General features: G+C 49.3%; 1 protein-coding gene across 6 annotated transcripts; it reads left to right on the forward strand.

Annotated features, from left to right (window-relative positions):
* The first annotated feature begins 7 nt into the window (after positions 1-7).
* Positions 8-22,090, forward strand: SDHA (succinate dehydrogenase complex flavoprotein subunit A). Of its 6 annotated transcripts, none has more exons than XM_027125388.1 (15): positions 8-137; positions 6,087-6,176; positions 7,165-7,326; positions 9,213-9,356; positions 9,580-9,744; positions 10,345-10,493; positions 11,134-11,258; positions 12,791-12,959; positions 13,775-13,970; positions 14,611-14,782; positions 16,581-16,699; positions 17,996-18,107; positions 18,269-18,399; positions 20,195-20,308; positions 21,568-21,890. In XM_027125388.1, exons 1-15 carry the CDS (start codon positions 57-59, stop codon positions 21,652-21,654), a joined length of 2,016 nt encoding a protein of 671 aa, XP_026981189.1. In that variant the 5' UTR covers positions 8-56; the 3' UTR covers positions 21,655-21,890. The 6 variants fall into 6 exon arrangements, with proteins under 6 accessions (XP_026981189.1, XP_026981190.1, XP_026981191.1 ...); XM_027125389.1 differs by having other exon boundaries at positions 26-137; positions 6,090-6,176; XM_027125390.1 differs by lacking the exon at positions 8-137 and adding an exon at positions 3,927-5,360.
* The last annotated feature ends 2,154 nt before the right edge of the window (positions 22,091-24,244 follow it).

Below are 24,244 nucleotides of genomic sequence, written 5' to 3' on the forward strand. Positions count from 1 at the left end.
GACGTGCGCAGGCGCGGTCTGCGCGGGGACTGGCGGGACGGTGGCGGAGGGCAGACATGTCTGGGATCGGGGTTGTGTCGGGGATCGGGGTTGTGTCGCGGCTGCTTCGCGCCCGGCGCCTAGCGCTGACCTGGGCGGTGAGTTGGCGCTGCGGGTGGGGCAGGGCGGACGCTGGGTCCCGCGCCCCCGACCCCGAGGTGGGGCGGGCTGGGGAGGGCCCGCCGGACTCTGTTCCAGCCGAGCGGGTTGCGGCGCGGTGAAGGTCACGACGCTGCGGGCCGCCCGGGACCCGTCCCCTCCCAGGGCCCGGTCAGGAGCCCGGGGCGACGGCCGAGGCAGCCCGCTCAGCCCCGGGCGCGCGCTCCAGGACGCGGCCGCCCAAGGTCACACGGTGGGACGGGCCCGGGGCGGCCTGATCGCGGTGGACCCGGGCGGGTGGGATCCGAGCGGAGCCCCGGCACTAGGCTCGGCCTTGCTTCTGGGTGTTGTGCGGTGACCCCTGAGCACTGACCGCAAAGCCACTGGGGCGGACGCGGGGCGGGTGTCTTCCTGGGCTGCGGAGTCCCGCTAGCCCCACTCGGGTCGGTCCGGGATGTGCTTTCCCGAGGCCTGGCTGCTGGACCGTGGCCCCTGCACTCCTGACGGTGAGGCCTTCAGAGTCGATTTGGGGTTTTTTTTTTGGTACGCGGGTCTCTCACTGTTGTGGCCTCTCCCGTTGCGGAGCACAGGCTCCGGACGCGCAGGCTCAGCGGCCATGGCTCACGGGCCCAGCCGCTCCGCGGCATGTAGGATCTTCCCGGACAGGGGCACGAACCCGTGTCCCCTGGATCGGCAGGCGGACTCTCAACCACTGCGCCACCGGGGAAGCCCTGGGGGGTTTTATTGGAAGCACTGAATTTAGAGGGTTTAGTTATTTGGTTCTTTTACATGAACTCCTCGAGCCTACTAGTTAGTAATTTAATTACAAAGTAAAGGTCCCAGTGGGAACCAAGGCTTTCAACAATGTTGACTTGATTTATGCCTGTAATTATACCCACAGTTTTCTTCTTTTTAAAATACAGGAATTAAAAGTTAATGTTAAATGTGAGGTGGTTTAGTCGGACAACCTACCAACACTAGAAAGCATTTTAAATGCTTTCATGTGTTGCTGGTTCTTACTGAGCAGAGGTTCCCCCAGCCCCCAAATCTTGGGCTCTAAGACACAGTTGTAGCAGGGGGTCCACAAGCAGGAAATGAAGTCCATGGTCAGTGCGGTAGTTTTAGTCAACAAAGTTTGAGCAAACTTCTGAGTGGGCCCTTATCGTTAGGTGAGATGACAGATTTGGTATGTGGTGGTGACTGGGGAAGAGCTGACACGTCTGTCTTCAGACCAGACTGGAACCAGGAGTTCCTTATTCCATCCTGCAGACACCCTTCACCTACTCCTCGCCCTTTGCCATTTTATGAAAATATTGCCGTCCTTTACACAAGCTGGGCTGGAAGGAATTCAGCTGTGAGCTTTTAGCTGAAAGTAAGAGTAAAGTTCCGGCGCACCACAAGTTGGAGCATAAACCTCTCCTTTCCTATTGGCTTGATTGGAAGTGATCTCGGTTGAACCCGCTCTTGGCTGCCAGCACTGCGCTCCACTGTCTCCTTGAATCTTCACCATGGTCCCATTTTCAGGTGGTTGTGAACATGATGGCAAGGTAGAGTTAGCAAAGTTGAACCACAGGTTAGGTCTACCGAAGATGGTCTTGGGTTTCTAAAGGTTTTTTATTCTGATGTAGATAGCTTTGGAAATTATTTCCGCCTATGGAAATTAATCTGTCCACAAGCTGTGTATTGGAGTTTCAGATTGGCAAGAACAAAAGCATCAAATTAGCAGAACAAAAAAAGAAAGGAATTCATGATCTCCAGCCGAGGAATGTTCATAAAGCCTCCTTGATGAGGATAATTTGAATAAAGTCCACAAAATTTTTCTTTATCTCATTTTGTTCAATTCTGTGGTGTTTCCAAGTCATATTTACAGCTGCTTTAAAGTTACAAAATTATCAAACCTATTTTGCCTTTGTTTCCTTTCCCGTTGTCCCAGTGCACTGACAGAATTTACAAACTGTTCCAGAGTATTGACAGTTAAATCGAAAGGGAAGGTAACCAAGAACTTCAGTTGCTTACCTTCTCCCTTCAGATGAGATTTCTCAATTTTCAACAAGATATTGTCCTAGAATAAGTCAGCTTCTCTTTGAATGTATCATTCTGAGTATGTCTTAATGGTGTATCTAGATTTACATTATTTAGGCCACTGTAGTAACGTTTTGTTTCTTGGGATAATTATAATGCCACTGGTTTTCAGTTCTGCATTCCGTGTCATGTTCTTCCTGGTTCACTTGAAAAGTTGTGGCTCAGTTTGGGCATACAGCCTGGATATTCATCTTAGTTTGGAGTCCCAGAGATTTTCCCCAGGGGTCCCTAGATGGTGGGGACAGTACAGGATTTGGAGCCAGCCGGGCAGACCCAGTCCAGAGCTGCTGCGTCCTGAAGAGACTCGGTTTCTCCGTGGGGTGAATGAGGATTCTGTGAGGTGACCTGGGAGAGCTGGCCTCCGTGCCAGGCCCACAGCTCACAGCCTGCCCTCGGTGATCATGTGAATGGTATTTGAAACATCCCTGTTTTAAAAACCTTTACATTTTTAGTGAAAATAATTACACATAGTTGGAAAAGAAAATGTCAGTACAGAAGCCCTTATAAGTGAAAAGGTATAAGACCACCTCCTTCCCCAGACCTTTTCCCCAGTGGAAACAATTTTGAACTGTTTTTGGTATTGGCCCCTGCTGTTTACCTCCATTTCTCTAGCTGATAATGCAGGTGCATTTTTGTCCAGTTTAGACATTGACTTTTGCTGGTAAATGAGGATTTAGCTCACTTAAACCATCCTCCTACCCACATCCTCAGTTCTCCCAATATAATTATGCAACCACTTCAGATCCTTTATGGTCTACTTTTGTAATTGTGTAGCTTCTGCTTACAAATTGGTTTCTTGTTCATGATTCGCAGGTGTATTCTGTTAGATGAGGACAGCCCCCAGCACCACTTTGCTGGATGGAGGGCATCAGTATCTCTACCCTTCTCACTTTTTCTCTCCTTTTCCTCCTAATTCAGTCACCTGTACTTTTATGCTATTAAGAGCTCTGTGTTCTGTTTTTTTTTTTAAAAAAAAACTTTTTATTTTGAAATAATTTTAGATTTACAAAGAGTTGTAAAGAGGGTACAGAGAGTGCCCACACACCCTTCACTCAGTTTTCCCTAATGTTAACATCTTATATTCCTGTGTTACACTTATCAAAACTAAGAGATTAGCAGTGATATAAGACTATTAGATCTTCATTTGGATTTTTTAAAAATATATTTATTTATTTATTTGGTTGTGTTGGGTCTTCGTGGCTGCACGCGGGCTTTCTTTAGCTCCGGCGAGCGGGGGCTACTCTTCATTGCAGTGTGCAGGCTTCTCATTGCGGTGGCTTCTCTTGTTGCGGAGCACGGGCTCTAGGCACATGGGCTTCAGTAGTTGTGACACGCGGGCTCAGTAGTTGTGGTACACGGGCTTAGTTGCTCTGCGGCATGTGGGATCTTCCCGGCCCAGGGCTCGAACCCGTGTCTCCTGCATTGGCAGGCGGATTCTTAACCACTGCGCCACCAGGGAAGCCCCTGGATCTTTTTCATTAACGTCCCGTCCACGAGACCATGTTGCATTTAGTCATCGTGCTTCCTTAGCCCCCTGTGGTCGGCGATATCTTCCCCGCCTTTCCTCAATTTTCATGACCTTGAAAGTTTTGAAGAATACTGACTATTTTGTAGACCGCCCCTCAAGTTGGGTTTGTCTGATGATTTCTCATGATTTGTCTCTGTGTTCTTTTAATTCTACCTTAGGTAGATTTCTGCATTCTTTTTCGTTACCCTCTTGGGAAAGGTTTGATAATTTCTCTTCAAAAAACGTTAGATTAAGAAGTGACATAATACAAGTTTTATCTAAAGACAGAAATTGGATTAAAATTGGGCTCCAGATTCTAATATCACTCCCCAAATTGGATTTAGATCCAAAAAATAATGTTACTGTTTTCCACAGAGATAATATGATAATTTGTTAAAGATTTCTTTACGGTAGCTACTGCTTTTTAAGCTAACCGTGTGCTTGTGGGGGGTGTGTGTGTGTGTGAACATCCTAGAAAGAAGAAATAAATAGGGAATCTCACGGTTTCTGTTTTAATTTTAATTTGGCATCAAAATGTACTGTTCTTATTGGTGCTATTAGCTGTATTTATATTATTCTTTATGAAATTTTCAAGAACATTTGTATTAGAATTCTTTCAGGGACTTAGTTTTTTGTTAAAATATGATTTTACCATTTAAAAATTATACAGCTGAAAAATATTTGTTTTTTTAGTTCATATCTGAAAGAGTGGTCTTGTCCATAAAAACAAACGTACTTAACATTGCAAATGGAGAATTCAAGAGTATGACTCTTATCAGTTCAGATCTACTTAAAAACCCAGGAAACTACTTTTGAATCGGCGCTATTAAAGTCAACTCAGTGTTTGTGTCAGCTACCACTCAGTCTCAGAGTTAGAGGGAGCCATCTCTGGCGCTGCTCGCAAGTAGTCGGTCAGGTCGTCCAGCTCCGGCCTGAGTCCCTCACTTACAGGGAAGTCTGTCCAGTTTCAAACAGCTCAGTTGGAGTTCATTTTGTATTTGGTAATTCTCCTCCCTGTTATCCCCCCTTGTTTGTCCCATAGCATAATTTCTTTCCCCACAGAATTGAAACATCTCTTCCAATTGCAGAATACTTGAAGGCATCCCTTTTGTCATCGTTGAATGTACTTATTTCCCAAAACTGTTCTTCAAGATATTTCTAAGACTGTTTTATCAGTGGTCTAGTAAAATGCAGTCAGCAGAATGGAAAAACTCATTCCCTAAGTTGCTGACCATTGCTAGCCTATGGAGAAGGTTGCCTCTCATGCTGGGCTGTGATTTCATTAATACCATTTTCTTGGGTAAATGGTTATAGGATGGGACATTTGAGCTGAGACTTGTAGTTGTAGAGGTTGCCCAGGGACAGGCGTCCTAGCAGAGGGAACGGCGCGTGGAGTATGCCAGGTAAAGGGGCGTGGCTGAGCCTAGCGCAGGTGTGGAGAGTGGTGAGGCAGGACCAGGAGCATCTCTGGGGCCGAATCTTCTCGTCTTCAGGGAAGGGACGTCACCACACCCAGTGACAGCCTGCTCTGGAGCACCCACTCCCAACGCGCTGCCTGGCGCCTCCTCCAGTGACCCGCAGAACCTCACAGGGGAGCTCCAGCATGCAGAGGGCTGGGATGGATCCCGGGAAGGTACTTCATTCTTGGCAAAACTGCCACTCAGGCAGCACAGATGCCTTCCCCATTCTCCACGAAGTACCATAAATTCAGACATTAATGTGAAAGTGTGCCTTTTGTCATTTCCCGAGTCAGTGTCCTGTCTGGAAACAAACTTCACCTAGAAGGGCCTTCGCTGGAGTGCCAACTCCTCGCCTCCTGGGCCTGCCCTGGGTCCTTAGCCCTTGCCTTAACCTTCAGGGTTAAGTGGAGGGTTCCAGGTAAGGCTTCTGGGTGAAAGGGAGCACCAGCGGGCTTCCCTGGTGGTGCAGTGGTTGAGAATCCGCCTGCCAATGCAGGGGACACGGGTTCGAGCCCTGGTCGGGGAAGAGCCCACGTGCTGTGGAACAGCTAAGCCTGTGCACCACAACTGCTGAGCCTGCACCCTAGAGCCCGCGAGCCACAACTGCTGAAGCCCACATGTCACAACTGCTGAAGCCTGCACGCTTAGAGCCCGTGCTCCGCAACAAGAGAAGCCACCACAGTGAGAAGCCCACGCACCGCAACGAAGAGTAGCCCCCGCTCGCCGCAACTAGAGAAAGCCCGCATGCAGCAACGCCGCCAAAAATAAATTAATTAATTAATTTTTTTTTTTAAAAAGGGAGCACCTGGGTACATAAGAAGGTTGTCGACTTAGAAGGGAAGTTTTAATTACAAGTCCCCTGTTCCGTGAAGACACTTAGTGTTCCATCTGTGTTTCAGCAGCGGCCAGCAGCATCGCACACAGGAGCCCGCAGTTTTCACTTCACCGTTGATAGCAGTAAGAGGTCGTCCGCTAAAGTTTCAGACGCAGTAAGTTCATGACTTTGTTATAAGTGATTTTTTTGACTTAACGGAGTAGGGTTCTATACCAGGTTTTAATGTATTTGAGTAACACAGGTTTTACTTAAAAATTTTTCATTCATGCTCATTATTTTTAGTGTAATAATACTTAATTATAGTACAAATACAAGCATAGATATTAACATTTTTTTGTTTGTAGCTCTTACATATCTGTAAGCCAGATTAAACTTTAAGTAAAAAAATAATGAAATACAAATGTCAGATGAACAGTATTTACTGGAACGGATGGTGACAGACACCCTCCTCAGCTGAGGACTGTGTAGCAACTTGGGCTCTTCTGTGTTTACGAGGCCCTTCTGTGGTCTGTTGAAGAAACTGAAATTTGCTTCTAAGTTTCTGTCTCATAAGCTCACAATAGTTACTGAATGCTTGTTGGCGCTTTCTCAGTCGTAAATACAACATGGACCTGGAGTAGACTTGTGTCCTTGGTTCCTGGATGGTCACTCAGGTGAATGGACTGTCCTTATCTAAATGAAACAACATTGCAGTGTTTTCATGAGAAGCTTCAGATCATGAACTATACTACACTGTAAGCTTAGATTTGTACATGTATGTGGGTATAAATGTAAAAAGAGAAGATAAGTAAAAAGGATAATTGCAAAGAAAAACCGTAGTTAGAACTGGTATTTTGATTTGTGATGTTGCTTTCCTTTGCATCTCTGGTCCCCTACTTCGTTTTCGGCCTTTCAACTAATGGTGGGTGCCCTAGCTCCATGGGATTGGTGCTCTGCTATTGATGAGAGCTGTTTGCCGTCCCCTTTCAGTTCGAGGGTGAGCCCACCACGTCTGCTGTGACTACTGCATTGTACCTGGTGTGCAGTCTCAGCACAGGATGGAGGCCCTCTGGGCGTGGCAATGACTCTCTTTCACCGTAACCACAGCCTCAGTGTCTGGCCTAGTTGAACCAGTGATTGACAGGGGGCGTTTTCTTTTCCAGATTTCTACTCAGTACCCAGTAGTGGATCATGAATTCGATGCAGTGGTGGTCGGCGCCGGAGGGGCGGGCCTGCGAGCTGCATTTGGCCTTTCTGAAGCAGGGTTTAACACGGCCTGCGTCACAAAGCTCTTTCCCACCAGGTCACACACCGTCGCAGCCCAGGTATGAGAAAGGGCTCTCTCCGTCCTTTTGGTGCTCGCGAGGCACTGCACAGCCCGGCGCTCCACCACAGCAGCCTCCCGCCGCGGGCCGCCCTCCACTGGGCTCCCTCTGTTCTTGGCGCTCCCTCGCCAGGAGGTCTCTGCCCACCCTGCCCCCGCCCCACTGCCCAGAGCCTTGTTGTCACTCCTATTTCTGCTCCAGTCATGCCCGCCTCCACCATGGTGTGAGCTCCTTCACTGCCCTTACCCGATGTGAACAAGTTTGTTGTGGGCTCGCTCTGTACCTGCCGGAGGAACCTCGGCAGACCTCGAGTGGTGGTGATGAGCTCTGATGATGGTGTGAAGCTGCAGCACAGAAAACAGTGGCCTTTAATGCTCTGAATTTAGGGAGGAAGAAAAAGTAAGGTGGGAAATTATGTGACTTTATTATTTTGTTTATTCACTCTAGGCACACTATAGGTAGTGCCCAGCTGGTATGCAGGTAGTATTCTACAATCACATTTGACCATCTTTTCTGGTATTTGAACGCATTTCCCCATTGAGACAACAGAGGATGTGCTGACTTTCTACGAAGCAATAAGAGCTGCCATCACCGTTACATCTGGAATAGCTATAGTCAGGGTCCAGCCACATTCTTTACGCACTAAACTGCCTAGATACTTTGTTCGAAAGCTGTGCTTTTTAAACTGAAGAATAAGTAATAAATACCCTTGGATAATTCATTGTCTAAAAGCAAGAATAGATCTAAGCAGGTAATTTTGAGCGGTATTGCAAAAAATGCAGTTTTCAGGTAGTGCAATAGTAATGCAATAAAAAGAATGAGAAAAGGGTAGCTTAACTTGAATGCTGGTTCTCGAGAAAAGAAGGTTTAATTGGGGGAAGGATAACAGCATTTTTGCATGCACTGGGCCACATGTTTTTGTATGATTTATTTATTGAGATATTATTTTTTACTTACTAGATTAGCAAAACTCCAAGTTTGACAAAACTCTGTTGGCAAGGCTATGGGGAAACACATTTTTTTACCTTGCTGGTGAGGATATAAATTTATATAACCCCTTTGGAAGGCAGTTTCGTTTTTGCATTATTTTAAACCAGCTTTCTACATTCTGCTGCCCTGGTACTTAACATTTTTTATCAGGATTGTGTTTGGGTTTACGATTGGAGGGGATGGAGGAGGGAGGAAGGAACGTGGTGACTCGTGGTGCGTGTCTGTCCAGCGTTCCTTGCTCTGTGCTAGTGACTCGTTTAGTGGTAGCCAAGCATAACGTGGGAAACTGACGCACAGCAGCCACAACTGAAGAAATTCCAATGAGAGTGCTGACTCAAAAGTTACGACTGAGCAACAACTGGGAGAAAGGGAGGTTAGCGTGCCTTGTGAGAAAGATTATCTGAAGAGATGTGCAGTTTTAATTTGGGGGGGTGGGCGGGTGTACGGCGATTTCTGTGACTGAGGGGCAGGCTTGGGGCGGGGTGGGGGCTGGGGCTCTGAGCCCTCAGCAGGAAGCGCTTCTGCCTTTAGCGCCTGCACACCAGTACCATTGGGAACGTTTGTCATGAAGCTATTAGATTTGAATCCCTTTTACATGCCGGGCTTGGTAAGGAAGAAGCCTCATCTGAGGAACCTCGGCCGACCCTCCAGATGACGCCCCAAGGGGTTGGGTTCCGTGTCCCTCTCATGGGTGAGGCGCCTGAGGCTGGGGGATGCCGTAACTGGGCCCTGCCTCTAGGTTGCAGGGGGAGGAGATGCGCTTCGGAGTCTGCCGGACGGTGAGATCCCTCACTGGCCCTCTCGCGCGAGTAGCTGGCTTTTTCCGAATCTGGCTCCGGGCAGGAGGCAGTGGGGAGGTGAGTCTGCTGTAGCTCACGGGGCTGCTGGCATTTCAGGGGGGGATCAACGCCGCCCTGGGGAACATGGAGGAGGACAACTGGAGGTGGCACTTCTACGACACCGTGAAGGGCTCCGACTGGCTGGGGGACCAGGATGCCATCCACTACATGACGGAGCAGGCCCCGGCCTCCGTGGTGGAGGTAACGTCCTTGCCGGCTGTCCGATGCAGGGGGGGTTGTGGTGGGAGTGCTCAGCCGGCAGGCTGCAGCGAGCTGCTCTAACGGGAACGCTCCTGCCTTCTGCTGCTGGGCTCTCCGTAGAATGTGTTTGTTCGGGGCTTGCAGGTTTGTGTTGTGTTCTAGCGTGAGTTAGCCGTGAGCGTCTGGATCCCGTTAAGGCGCTCGGTGTTTTTCTGTTTCTCAGCTGGAGAATTACGGCATGCCGTTCAGCAGAACTGAAGATGGGAAGATCTACCAGCGTGCCTTTGGTGGACAGAGCCTCAAGTTCGGGAAAGGCGGGCAGGCCCATCGGTGCTGCTGCGTGGCCGACCGCACTGGCCACTCGCTGCTGCACACTTTGTATGGAAGGGTGAGGTGCCCTGGGTGCACAGGGTGGTGGGACGCGGCCAGGCCAGGCGTGTGGTGACATGGGAAGCAGGCCACCCCGGGGACAGGTCAGCGTGTCAGCCTGTCCGCCCAGGGATCGCTTTTTGAGCAGCAGAGTAACTTGATAGTTGTTAATTTGCAAGTACCTGTTCTAAAAAATTACATTGATAGTCATCACAAATGTGCTGAGCGTTTTGCTTTACTTGGACTAAGTGGCCATACGGCAGCAGACGCCGTGCAGTACACCCTGGTCTAAGTCGGGACCCCATGGTCCACGGGCGCAGCTCTCGCAGCAGCTCTGAGGGGAGGCTAGTGTTGCCTCTCTGGCGCCTCTCGGGGTGTGTAGAGCTGAGAGATGTGTCCCACGTGCGGCATCCTCTTCTGAGGTGCATTGTTTGTACAGCTGAGTTGTCACACGATGCATCAGCACTGCCATCCCTGGGTTGAAGTCTGTGGCTCCTTTTCCAAGCCAGTGTTCCGCTAGGGTCCGCCTGATCCCTGTGTCCACTCTAATCTGTTAGCTTTAACAGTGCAATTGCAAATGTGGGACCCCTCTTTTTGGTTGTTTTTCTTTCTTTTTCAGTCTCTGCGATATGATACCAGCTATTTTGTGGAGTACTTTGCCTTGGATCTCCTGATGGAGAACGGGGAGTGTCGAGGAGTTATTGCTCTGTGCATAGAAGACGGGTCCATCCACCGCATCAGAGCAAAGAACACTGTTGTAGCTACTGGGTAAGAGCCTGGTTTAGTCGTGTTCAACTTCTCTGCAGGCGAGCTGAATTTATTTATTCTGATGAGAGTAGGGGTGTCCCGGAGTAATGGCTCAGGCGCAGGCCGTGACTTCACCCGGCAAGGGGTGGCTTTGTGGGCCTGAGGGACGACACCTGCCTCACGGCGGCAAGAAAGTGTCAGCAGTTCATAGCTGGGAGGACCCTTGAGGAGACAGGCCTGGAGAGTCTGATGCTGTCTGGAGTAGCGTCTCCTTTGCTTTGAGGGATGCTGTGTTTACGCTGATTTCTGGGGTAGAAGAGTGTTGTTTGTTCACATGAGGAAAATAAGTAAATTCCATCTTATATACTGTCAGTCTGTTATTTTAACCGTTTTAAGAAGTGCATCCATAAATGTTTTTAGGTTTTATTATTTTATACATTTTTATCAGGGAAATCAGTTACTTAGCACAGAAGCGCCCTGAGGTACAAGCGAGAGCGCCTTCTCTGCCCCCCAGGCTACCGTCCCAGTTGCCCAGGGCAGCGTGTGCACATGCACCCACAGAGGTGCTGCCTGGGTGCTTGGTCCACTCCAGTCCATTAGAAAGGAGGTCCTGATGGGACGCTTGTGCAGTCACCTCTCTGCCGGCCTGTCTGTTTTCCAGAGGCTACGGGCGCACCTACTTCAGCTGCACATCCGCCCACACCAGCACCGGGGACGGCACTGCCATGATCACCAGGGCAGGCCTTCCCTGCCAGGACCTGGAGTTTGTTCAGTTCCACCCCACAGGTAGGATGGCATCAGGCTCTTTGTGCCTTTCAGGTGCTCGGTACCTGTGGGAAGGCTCCTCTGCAGTTACGTGCACTTGCTTTCTCATATCTCACATCCTAACTCGTGACTTCCCCGAGGAGATTCTTCCCTGCGTCCCCCAAGGCAGTGGAGGCCAGCGTCTTACTTCCGCGCCTTATCTCGGCGCACTTAGCCAGACGCGAGGCCGTGACTGTTTGGTGTTCCTCTCCTCGACTAGGGTGCCAGCTCCGCCTGGGAGGCGGGGGCAGGTCTGTCTCATTTACCGCTGTCTTCGCAGCGCCCAGCACATGGTAGGGCCTCAGTCAGTAGAGCCAGAGGGAATGCATTTGAGTGGAGAAGTGGCACAGACAGATGGCAGGCTGCCACAGTGACAGAGCACGGCAGGCGGGGCCCTGAGATGTCCACAAGCGAGGGTGATGAGTGCACGAACGTGGGAGGGGGCCTGGGAGGGGAGTTGGTGAATCCCATCCTGAACTTTGTTTCTGGGTTGTTTACTGATCTGTCAGCTGAGGAGCTGCCACTGTACGAAAGAACAGGGCCTGTTTTTTCTCTTTGCTCCGTCCGTGTGTTCCTTCTGACCCTGGCAGGGATGAGTAGTAAAAAGAAGTAGGTGGTAGTCTTATTGCTGTTTTTAACCAGTACAATGTCTGAGACTTCGGAATTCCCTCTGTAGTTAGAGCTCCATTTCTTTTGCTTCCTTTTCAACGTATGAGAAATAAACCACCAGAAGACATGGCCACTGAAACTAGGAAAACTGGAAGATGAGATACAGGAATTTGCACCTTGTTTTAAAGGCAAGGTAACCCTTTGGTGCACTAATAAAAGTGATAACCTTCAAACTACGCTGGGCGTGCAACACCCAGTGCCGGGCGTCCTTGTGCTCCTTACGCAGAGGGACGGTTGAGATCGGGGCGCAGCTCCCCGCTCCCCGTTGCCACATTTGGATTGGGGCTCTGCGTCTCCCGGCATCGCATTGGTGGGCTTGTCTCGGCAGAGGGGGACCATCCCACAGGTTGTGGTGAGACTTAGGGCTGTACACAGCGGGTGCAGCCCAAGTGTCGGGTGTAGTGATCATTGCCGTATTGTTCGGTTACTTGATACGCCACATTTCCAAGCTGATCTCTGGACCTACAGGAGCCAACACGATTTCATGGTGCAGAAGGACATTCAGCAGTTAAAACCTGGTAAGGTTGTAGTAACAATTAAAACCGAGGTACTTAACATAAACTTTGTCATGTTGAGAGTTTAAAGCACAGTTGTCATCGGAGTATTGAGCGGAGCCGCGTCGTCCACGCAGCCGACCTTTCTTCTCTGCAGCTTGGTCATTGCGTTTCTTCATACCGCGGCATTGCGCTGTGCCCTAACTTTTCGTCTCTTACGCTCGTGAGTGTGGTGCTCTTTGCACATCCTTTCTGTCTCCTCCCAAAGTATCTTGGGAAAAACATCTGCATTTGAGATGTAGGCCCAGCGGTCCTTAGGTTATACTTGTTTAATCAGTTCGTTGTTTGCAGGCATATACGGTGCTGGCTGTCTCATCACGGAAGGGTGCCGTGGAGAGGGAGGCATCCTTATCAACAGTCAAGGCGAGAGGTTCATGGAGCGCTATGCTCCTGTCGCAAAGGACCTGGCATCCAGGGACGTCGTATCCCGCTCCATGACCCTGGAGATCCGTGAAGGAAGGTCTGTGTGCGTGTACGCAGAGGGGTCTGAGCGTGTCTGCACGCCCCACCCCTCTGGTGGCTGTGGTTTGTGTCTGCATTTCAGCATGGGCTGGGGGGCTTCTGTGTGAGTGTCGGCACCCCGCCCACCTCGGAGGCCTATGTGCAGTTACCTCTGACTGTTGTCTGTCAGTTTAGGATCTCTACATTTGAGAAGTTTAGCCAGTTAGCTGTAAGTCCATCTCAGATGGTTTGTGTGTGTGAGTGAGTGTGTGACAGAAGCGGACAGTATGGGGGAGAAGACACACCCCTGTCCTGAGTGCAGTGCGCGAGCTTCAGCTGGTATGCTGCTTGAACTCCCGGGTGCTTGGGGCCCTCAAGGTGGGTGGGTTGTTTGTTCCTCAGTGAAGCAGCGTGAGGCTTCAGTGCCGGACTTCGTGCCGCTGTGGTGACGCTGGTTAAGTATCTGCGGGTGAGGCGTCACGTTCGCACACAAGAAAGGAGACGTCAGGTGGTTCTTTGGAGCATCTGGTGTGAAAGACCCCTGTAACGCATCCACCAGGGAGAGTGTGGCAAATTGGCACCTCCCGACCCTCAGGTGGGAGCCCGGTGAGGGCAGGGCTTCCGTCGTGTTCGTGGCTGCATCCCAGCACCTGGTGTCTACCCTGGCACATGGTGGGTGCTGAGAAGAGACACCATGAAAAGGTGGCCTTAATGAAGGGAGCATTTTCTCCAGCATCAAAGCATGTGGAACCTCGTGTGCTGCCAGGATTTTGTGACCTCACGGTTTCTGGATTGCTGTTCTCGACCTTACGGCGTGATGTCCTCTTTCACCAGAGGCTGTGGCCCTGAGAAGGATCACGTGTACCTGCAGCTGCACCACCTCCCCCCGGAACAGCTGGCTATGCGCCTGCCTGGCATCTCGGAGACAGCCATGATCTTCGCGGGTGTGGACGTCACCAAGGAGCCGATCCCTGTGCTTCCCACCGTGCATTATAACATGGGCGGCATCCCCACCAACTACAAGGGGCAGGTAACGGTGCCGAGCCCGTGCCACAGCAGGCCCCTCACGCGGGGCCTCCCTCAGAAGCCCTGGGCAGTCTGTGGGCAGGACAGGGGCCCTGGCTTGGCTGCGGTGTCTGCGTTCACACCTCAAGTAACCGCTGATAACTGATTCATCCCTTCTTGGTACGCAGTCACAGACGTGAGGTCATTTGCAGTTTTTCCTGCATGGTTGTGTGTTACAAAGTGTTCTTTACAGTTAACACCTTTGGATGGTTTGCGGCTCACAAAGAGCTTTTTAGTCACCTGGTTTCAGTCCTCAGGACTGTTGTAAGCTGGGTGGGACTGTTGTAAGAGGCTGACTTACGACTCCAGTCCCCCGCCTCCCCGTTGAAGGCCCTCCGCCCGCCATGCTCCGCTGCTGTGAGCCCACCGTCGGAGCGGGCACGCAGGGGCACGTCGGGAGGTGGGTGAGGCGCTGCCGGGTGTGTGGAGTGGCCCTGGGGTCCTTTGACTTCGGCACGGGGGCCAGGGAAGGAGGCTGCACGGTGTCTGTGGGGGTCCCTGTCGGTGGTGCAGGCCCAGTTTTTACCGTTTCTCCTTCCGACCCCCCACTGTAGGGGAGGGGGGCTGAGCAGACCGCACCCCGTAATCTCAGTCTTCTTCGCCAGGTTCTGAAGCACGTGGGCGGCCAGGACCAGGTCGTGCCCGGCCTGTACGCGTGTGGGGAGGCTGCCTGCGCGTCGGTGCACGGCGCCAACAGGCTGGGGGCGAACTCGCTCCTGGACCTGGTCGTCTTCGGCCGGGCGTGCGCGCTGAGCATCGCGGAGTCCTGCAAGCCTGGTGCGTGCTCCTTCCGGCGGTCTGGCTGTTTCAGGGCGCTTTGCATCTCGATCACTAGCGGGCGTCCGGTTTCCCTCCCTGGAAGCGAGGAAACAGAAAGTCAGAGATTTTTATGCTGAGAGACCTGAGGCTAGACTCAGGGTAGGTGGGGCAGTTAGAAGAGTAACTTCAGTCAGGTTTTTTTGCAGTCATCATGTTCTCAGAAAAATCACTGTTGGGAAAGCATTATTTAATAGGGGTTTATCACATACTACTTGTCTGGTATGACTTATCTCCAAGGAAATGTTTTAAATGGTAGGTATAAATGAATATATAATTTTTTGGTACTTAGAGAAAATTAATAAAATACTAAAAACAAACTATAACTAAATCTGTTAAGGGAGAAAGGGAGGAGTTAATGCAAACAAAATAGAAGATGGGTCACAGCTCTCTCCCCTCAGTGAGAGAATGGAGTTCCGTCAGTGATTTTCTTTTGTGGTGACGTAAAGCCATTTGCCGAGGAAGAGCTGCGTGTGCTGGTCTCACGGCAGCTCTAGTGCTCCTCTTGCTGTCGCCAGAGCCCGGGAGCAATCTCTCAGAGCAAAACAGAAAATCTGAGGTTCCCTTTCTTTGACAGCGAGAAAAAGGAAGTGTTTTGAGAATACTTTTCTCTCTGAAGGATCAATGCACGCGTTTAAAACCTTGGGAACTCAGCATTAAAAAGGAACAGACTGCCCACACGTGCACAGCACGGGTGGGTCTTAGGCTGTGTGATCCAGACGCAAGAGACCACGTACGTGCAATTTTTTGTGTGTGGCATCTGGAGAAGGGAAGCTGGGGCAGGAGACGGTGGGTGGTCACCAGGGTCTGGGTCCATTTGTGGTGGGGCTGACGCAGCTCTGCTTGTCAAAACCAGCAAACTGCACTAAAAGTGGTATCACACCTTCGTTATGCTTTAGTTTCTAAAGACAAAAGGAGAGGAAAAGTGTTTGCCCCACTACTTTCCCCAAAGTGGGACTATATTAAACGTTAAAATGCTTAAATTCTATAGTCTGATCGTGATAATTACAGGAGTCTACGTGTGTGTTCAAATTTGTAGAACAGTGCACCTAAGGATAAAACTCCATTTTACGGAATGATCGTTTTTTAAAGCATTAAAAACAAAAGCTAGCAAAATTGCCTGCCTAGAAGAGCTTGGGCAGGTCTCGCCTCGGAGAGAGAGTGGCTGCAGGGCTTTGTCTTCTGTATTTCACACCTGCGTGCGTTACCTTCTACAGAAAATACATTTAAAAACATGTCATCCCAGGGCAGCTTAAAAACCCTCAAAGTGTTTATCTTTTTAGAAAGGCAAGAACAGAAGATCTTGAGGTTTATGTAAGGGGGTGCAGGGCCAGGGTCAGCAGGAGGCTGTTAAATACCTCCAGCCAGGTGCCGCCCGCCCCCCCCCCCCCCCCCCCCCCCCCCCACAACCAGGTCTGAGAACCAGAACGGGGCTGGGCAGAATGAGAATAGTTATGGAGGATGAAGTTTTTTTCCTTCACAGAGTAGCAGTGCAAGGTTTGTTTGCATAAATCTAATTTTTGACCTTAAGAGAGGGTTTCTGTTTTGTTCACTCAAAGATTACTTATTGGACACCAACTTTTTGCCAGAAACTTTGTCTTTTTGTTTACTCTTTGGCCCCAGGTCAATAGATGCTTCCTCAGGGATAGAGTGGTCCAGGTGGAATATTAACTCAGGTTATGCATGCATTTTCCGAACTCCCTGCAAAGGTATAATACACATTTGGTGGTTTTTTTTGTTTTTTTTGTCTTTTTTAAAGGAGATAAAGTTCCCTTGATTAAACCAAATGCTGGGGAAGAATCTGTCATGAATCTTGACAAATTGAGATTTGCCAACGGAAGCATAAGAACATCGGAACTACGGCTGAACATGCAGAAGGTAGGAGTCTGGACACGCTCTGGATGAGCGGGCCAGCTGCGTTGGTAGCCCTGCACTGGGGTTGCTGAGTCACGGAGGCGAGCTCAGGCCCGAGTAAGATAAAAGGGTGTGCTTTCCACACTGAAGGCTGGAGAGGGCCGCCCAGGGCAGACACAGCAACTCTGCAGCATCAGGACTCAGCCTTCTCTCAAACGTGCTAGGCGTTTGCTGCAGCTTCCCTGCTCAGACCGTCTCTGGCCCTGGTCTTCTGTCCCAGCCTGAAGGAGGAGGGACAGTGGAAGGTCCGAGAAGCTCGGTTCCCAGCTGGGAGCTTCCCAAGCCCAGCACGTCTCGTTGCTGAGGAATAATCCCATCATCACACCTACTTACGGCAACTCTGGGAAATGTCTTTAAACTGGGCCCGTTGATGCCTCTGAATGAGGTCAGGAGGGGAGTGTGGGTGGCGTGCGGAAGCCGTGCTCACCTGCGTCAGCACGTCCGCTGGAACGGTCTGTATTTCTGACGTGATAGTGGAGCGTGGGAAATGAGGCCGGTCTAAGTTAATTTTATTCAATTTCAGTTTAAATGTAGGTAGGTACACATGGTTAGTGGCTACTGCGTGAGGTAACACAGGTTTAGGTCAATTAAAAATACCAGTTGACTACTCTAGATAAATAAATAAGTAAATAAAACAGCTAGGAATCAATCAAATTCTGTAATACCGGGATTCTTGGTCCAGGGATGAGACCTTTATCCACTTGAAATTATTCGCAGGAATTTGTGTGTGGGCATTTTCTGGAAAGGAGCCCCTTGCTTTAGCTGCATCCTGAAAGGGTTCCATTGGGTCATCCACACAGACACCACCAAAAGGGAAGAGGTGAATGTGGCCATCCTCATAGGACTGTGGTTCTGTGGTTCTATCTTCAAACGAGACTGGGCTTCGGGGAGGCCTCATGGGATGGTAAGGCAGGGGGCAGGAGTGAAGGAACAGAAGCATGGAGAAAGGGCATCTAAAGGTACAAGTCTTCAGATGAAAATAAGCCCGGGGGATCTAACGTACAGCATATTGACTATAGTTAATGTTACTGTACTATACATTTGGAAGTTGCTTAAAGAGTAGGTCTTTTAAGTTCTCACAAACAAACTTCGTTTTAGAATTCAGAGTAATAAAGTCACAGTCTGAATTTCCTAGTTTTTCTATTTACATAAATATTTTACAAAAAATGAAATGCATAAGAAAAAGAACCTAAAGGTTTAACAGTTCTTGGTGTGGCTTTTCCACATGGATTAAAAGCTTACAAATATTTTGTATTACAGTCGATGCAAAGTCATGCGGCAGTGTTCCGTGTGGGAAGCGTGTTACAGGAAGGCTGTGAGAAGATCAGCAAGCTCTATGGCGATCTAAAGCATCTGAAGACGTTTGACAGGGGTGAGTGGTTCCTCGGGCCCCTGCGTACGGTTGTTGCTGGATGTCTGCAGGGCGGGCTGCTTCTGGGCGCAGCCCGACCCGTTTAACGCTGACGTAACTCGTCCTTGCCAGTGGACACTGGCTGCATCCTGTTGTCTTTGACGGCTGCCTTGTGTGCCCAGGAATGGTCTGGAACACTGACCTGGTGGAGACCCTGGAGCTGCAGAACCTGATGCTTTGTGCCCTGCAGACCATTTATGGAGCAGAGGCCCGGAAGGAGTCTCGCGGCGCTCATGCCAGGGAGGATTTCAAGGTGCACCTTCATGTCCAACCCCCCCCCGCCCCCCGCCCACCACTGCCACCACCGCCTGCACCGCTGTCCTCCCCGCTGCGTTGCTCAGCCCTGACCCTGCACTCTCTGCATTCACTTCTCTGCACTTTCTCTGCATTTCCCGCAAGTCAGTTGAGAAGAATGCTTTTTCTCTTCTGATAACCTTCGTACCTTTGTTCTCGCCGAGTTCCGTACTAGTTTGACCTTGTTCTGGCTTTGGATCAGTATCCGGTGCTGCATCTCTCAGCCTCATTAGGGCGAAGGTTAGCGTGCAGCGGGTTCTGTTGCCTGGAAGTGCTCACCTACTGACTTGAAGTGATGAGTAACTCATTGTTTCAGACCCACCTCTGGGTTGGGAAAGGATTATAGAGCCTCATCTTGGATCACCCGTTGTTTTAATGAACTGGTTTTTATGCAGAGCTCACTTATCAGATTCTTCAGAGAAGAGTACTCGGCATGTGGTAGTTAAGATTTTCACGGAAGCGGTTGTTTGGGGGCGGTCAAGTTAAGGATGGAGCACATTAGCAGGAGCTGAGCTGCTTTCCCATGGTGGACACAGAGGCTTTGGTCCGGGACAGTGTTTGGGTGGCTCAGCTAGAGGCTGGGCAAGACGAGCTGGATTTCGATCCACCACGAGACACTGATTGGAGCTGGATTCCAGTTGCTGAGTACTTGGTTAGAGGAGGAGGTTGGTGAGCACACTCGTCCTGTGCACCAAGCATGGAGAAAGGGCATCTAAGGTACAGGTCTGGGAGAAGCCTCTCCCAGAGCCCGTGGTTGGTTCCTGCGGCTGAGACGTCACTGCACATGTGCAGGCAGAGCCCTCTCACCCTGGGGGGCTCGTCCCTCCCCTCCCGGAGGCACGGGTGCGGGTGCGGAGTGAGGGAGTGTGCTCCCCGCCCCATTGCCCCCGGCAAGAACCTGGCCTCCCTCAGCAGAAGCTGCTAAGTAGTTGGATGTTTTGGGTTTTATTTGAAGAGGCTTTTGTGTGTCTTATCTGTTACCACGTGCAAGATATTCCTTAGCAGCATTCAGCCTCTCTTTAAAAATTTCTGAAAAATTTAATATAATTGATAAAATTAGAACATTTAAATAAAAAAGGCTGAAAGAAAAAGTCGAACTCTGCAAGAGTACAGAGCAAAAAGACAGGAAAAGGATTTGATATATTTTTAAGTGCATAAAAGATCAATTTAATTCCAACACCCGTCTGCTAGCTGTAGAGAGAAAATGCAGAAGTGGAGCTCTGGGTCCCACTGTGCTGCAGCCTGCTGCCCAGCTGTGCTGCACGGGGCCTGACCTTGTCAGACTGCTGGGGTGCAGATGGGATGAATAAAGGGGAGGGGGCCCTAGGCTGGGCCAGCGCAGAGTGCAGGGCTTATCTCTACGTCCAGAGGACTGACAGGTCATCAGTGAGGGCCCACGGGTGCGTCTAGAGGACTGGCCACTGGCTGAGGGATCCCGAGTCTCGTGGCCTTCCTCTGCGTGTGGTGGTCGGTGGCGCGTGTTCTTGCCATGTGCTCTTCCGGGTCAGATATGCACGCGTGGTTTCGGTGGGGATTGTAGAGACATGCTTGGACTGGGAAGGTCCTGGCTCTGCACGAGGTCCGCTTTGCCGATGGAGACCTCCTTGTTGAGTGGGATCTGGGGAATTAATGTCAGACTAGTCTCGTGTATTTTTTTAAGGAGTTTGCCGTGTTTTACCATGTTTTCTGATTTTGCCGCGTAGAATGTTTGTTGACGGCACTGTCTGAAATAAACGTACTTTCTGTGGCCTCAGGAGCGGGTTGACGAGTACGATTACTCCAAGCCCATCCAGGGGCAGCACAAGAGGCCGTTTGAGGGGCACTGGAGGAAGCACACGCTCTCCTACGTGGACATCAGGACTGGGAAGGTACGCGGGGAACGGGTTCTGCTCACGTACGCCATGGCGCGTGGGCCGTCCCTCATGTTATGCCGGTCAGCGTTTGGTGAACCGGGAGAAGCAGCATGGGTTTAAACGGACTGTGGACAGATTTGAGACACCACTGAAAAGACACAGTCAGGCTTCTGCCTGGAAACAGAACCCCGCGTGGGCGGGTGGTCCATAAGGGCCGCCCCCACTGCGCTGGTGCTGGGCAGGGCTGGGCCAGCGCCAGAGGCCTGCTGTAGGGGGGCAGATGGGGGTTCTGAGCCCACAGAGAGCTGTGGGCAGGGATGGGGGTGGGGCGGGAAGGCACCCCTCCCCTCCCTTCCCTTTGACTGGACCACCTGGACGCAGCCTCGGGGAAGCCCAGGGGATGCTGTTCAGCTCTTAACTTCCCCGGGCAGGGAACAAGTTGGGAGGGGCAGGGGGCCGGCAGGGTCCTGGAAACCACCAGCTGAGAGAGCAGTGGGGCTCCTGTCGGTCTTACCCCAGCAAAGCATAACTCACCCATTTGGCCTTTCTGCTCGGCATTAAGACTCAGAAATAATTAAGATGTAAAGTGTAAACTTTTCAGAGCTCCCTAAGGGATAGTCTTAATTGTCTATCTGGGTTTACAGAAGTTATGCTGTGTCCTCATACTTCTAGAGTGCCTAGTGCAATTGTTTAATACAGGCAGACAGCAATTTTCATAGTTCCTCATGTAGGCTCTTTTCTGACAGTGTATTCAGACGATCCTCTTAATACAAGCCTACTTTTGTAGTGTTTGGGTTTTTTTATGATCGTAAAAGAAATACATGCTCATTTTAGAAAGTACAAGAAGAATGAAGAAAATTAACCTTTATAAGCTCACCAGTCAGATCTTTTATTATCATTTTGAAATATTTCTTTCAAGTTTCGTATGTATATAAAATTGTTCACTTAGAAGTAGGAAAAACTGCAAATACAAACATAATTTATGGATAAAGGATAATAGTACATACAGGGTTTCACCCACTTTTTGAGCATTTTCAGTTTAAGTTTTAGTTTCAAGCATTGAGAATTTGGTACAGTGTTATTTTAATTGCTGTATTCCATACATGGATTTACATAGCAGTCCCGAGTTTGTTATTGAAAAATGTTCCCGTGAATACCTTTGTTTTTAAGTTCCTGTTTGTCTGCAAATCTGCTTTTATGGTTAATTTTCCAAAAGTATACAAGAGGGTTGTTTGTACGTTTTTGTGCGCTAACTCATCACCGACTCTTCTTAGGTCTCCCTGGAATACAGACCCGTAATCGACAGAACTTTGAATGAGGCTGACTGCGCCACTGTCCCCCCAGCCATCCGCTCCTACTGAGGAGACCGGAGTTTACCAGCTCTTGTAATTATGTATAATAGCTCATGCACGTGTTCACATTGTAACTGCCTTCTTAAACTGTCCTCGAGTGACTGAGGATGCCGCTTGACAGAGATTCCTACCAGAGGCCGGCAGCTCGCCAGTCATCAACAGCCAGGAAGTGTTCAGCTTGCCTTTGTCCCTGCTTCATTCTTGAGAGATAATAAAACTGGGCGCAATTCTTAGATGAAACATAAGTTACAAACTTGCGTTGATTTCCAAGTTCCTTTAAAATCTTACTGTTTGACCTGAGGCATATTTGTTGACCTGAAACATAAAACGTGACTATCTTTTTATTGTGTTGCATCAGAATCCAGAAATTTTGCTGCAGTGTGTGTTTAAGAGAAAATGCATTTGGTGCCTGACAGCAAATGAAGAAAACAGACGTTTCCTCCTAGTTCTTAGGAAGCAAATGGTTTCATATGTGAACGTGTGTCCTGAAGTATTTAAATGACCAAATACTAAATGAAACTGATGTGGGTGCAGATGGGTTTCTTCCTTTCCCACCTCCATGCAGATGCTGCTTGGGGCCACCTTCCAAGTTCTTGTCTCAGGGTCGGCTTCTGTAGAATCCAGTCCGAGGCAATTGAGTTCATTCATTTCAGATTCTATTTTTGTAGTTTAGGGGTTGCCTTTAAAAATTTAAAGTTTGTAAATATGTAAAGCATTGACATGATTTCAAAGCCTGTTGTGTTCAGAGCTCACCTCCTTAACTGTCCCTCATGCTCCTCTCTCTCTCCTCCGCAGGACCCACTGTTGTTTTTCTTTCTAGTCAGTGTCCTAAGAAAACAGAAAGCAAGTATGTATTTCTGTTGTGTTAGACAGCCGGCCCTGCCCCTTGCCTGCATATCCTGGAGGTCCTTCCTTGTCACTCATCCTGCGGCCGCGCCCTCCTCCACTGCACGGGGCGTACCTTGTCCCCGGCAGGACATTTGTGTTGATGCCACAGTGAGTAACTGTGAAGTCATTTTCTTAGCCAGTTTCTTAGAAGTGGATTTCTAGAAGTAGGGTTGCTGGGTCAGAGGGCAAATGCACTTGTCGTTTTGTTAGATGCTGGTAAGTTCTCTTCAAGAGGGCTGTGACATGCTGCATTCCGCCCCCAGTGTCTCAGTCCCTGTTTCCCATAGCTTCGCAGAGAGAGTTTGATGGTGAGCTTTTGGATGTTTACCAGTCCAAACAGCAGCGGCCATATCTGATTGAAACGGATGGAATAAATTAAAAACTGAATTCATAATGATAGTTTTAGAAAGCCAAAAGTAACCGAACGAGAAATATAGTTGGTCACTCCGGAAAGTAACTAGGGCACTAACCCTGACACCGAAAATGGACAATTAAAGGAAAATGATGAAATGATTATCCTGCCTTTTTTCTACAAATTGCAATTCACGGTAACCTAGTTGATCAGGGAACTTTACAGAGGAATTCCGCAGATGAATGAGTGAGGAATGATAGAATTTCAAGATCACCATTTTGCAATCCTAATATAGTGGTTCTCAAACTTCAATGCATCAACATCACCTCGGTAAAGAATTCCCAGCCCTGCCCCAGAACTTGTGACTCAGTAGGTTCTGGGATTGGGCCTGAGAATTTGCATTCCTAACATGTCCAGGGACCACACGTTGAAAACCACCTGCATGGAATGTGATGTGGCCTAACAAATATGAAGGAGGTAGTTTTCAGGAGAAAATAACTGGCGGAAAGACTGCTGACAGCCTCAGACCGCTTCATTCCAGCCAGTGGGTATAATGAGGAAGTAGACGCCAGGGCATTTAGTAAACTAGGTGGGAGTGTTAACCTGGGCATTTGAGCAGCGTTGAAGTGTTAGGACAGGGAATTCAAAGCTAGCACAGGTACCCCTGAAGCAAGGGAGGGTAACAGGAGGGCTGATCGTTGCAAAGGAATAATGGATGGGGGTGGTTTCCTTATGTCTGTCTGCGACTTCTGAGCCAAAAACAAACCTTCAAACTATTTTCATGAACATTCTGAGACTAAAAAAACCACTGGGGAGTGGGTAGTCTGGAAATGTAAGTTCCTATGGAATTCCGCTAGGTATGGAACCACCGGGCAGAATATTTCATACTGGAAATGTTTTATAAAATGTGTGTTCAAGGTTTCTCAATGAACCCACGTGTGTTAGGGGAATTGACAAACCAGAGAAGTAAAAAAAAACGTGAGTCAAGATAAAAAGAAAACAGAGGGACTTTCCTGGCAGTCCAGTGGTTAAAACTTCACCTTCCATTGCAGGGGTTGCGGGTTCGACCCCTGGTCAGGGAGCTAGGATCCCACATGGCCCGCAGCCAAAAAAAAACAAAACATAAAACAGAAGCAACATTGTAACAAATTCAATAAAGACTTTAAAAATGGTCCACATCAAAAAAATCTTAAAAAAAAACACAAAATAGAATACTGCCCAGAGAGATATAATTTCTAATATGTATCAAAAGAAGCAGAAAGGTAAGATATACAGTAAAATATTCAGACCTGCACTGTCCATAGCAACGGCCATAGCAACATGGCTGTTTACACTTAAGTTCATTAAAATTCCACTCCC

Source organism: Aethalodelphis obliquidens, unplaced genomic scaffold (genome assembly GCF_003676395.1).
Source record: "Aethalodelphis obliquidens isolate GAN/ISIS:26980383/991018 unplaced genomic scaffold, ASM367639v1 scaffold29, whole genome shotgun sequence".
NCBI classification, from domain to species: domain Eukaryota; kingdom Metazoa; phylum Chordata; class Mammalia; order Artiodactyla; family Delphinidae; genus Aethalodelphis; species Aethalodelphis obliquidens.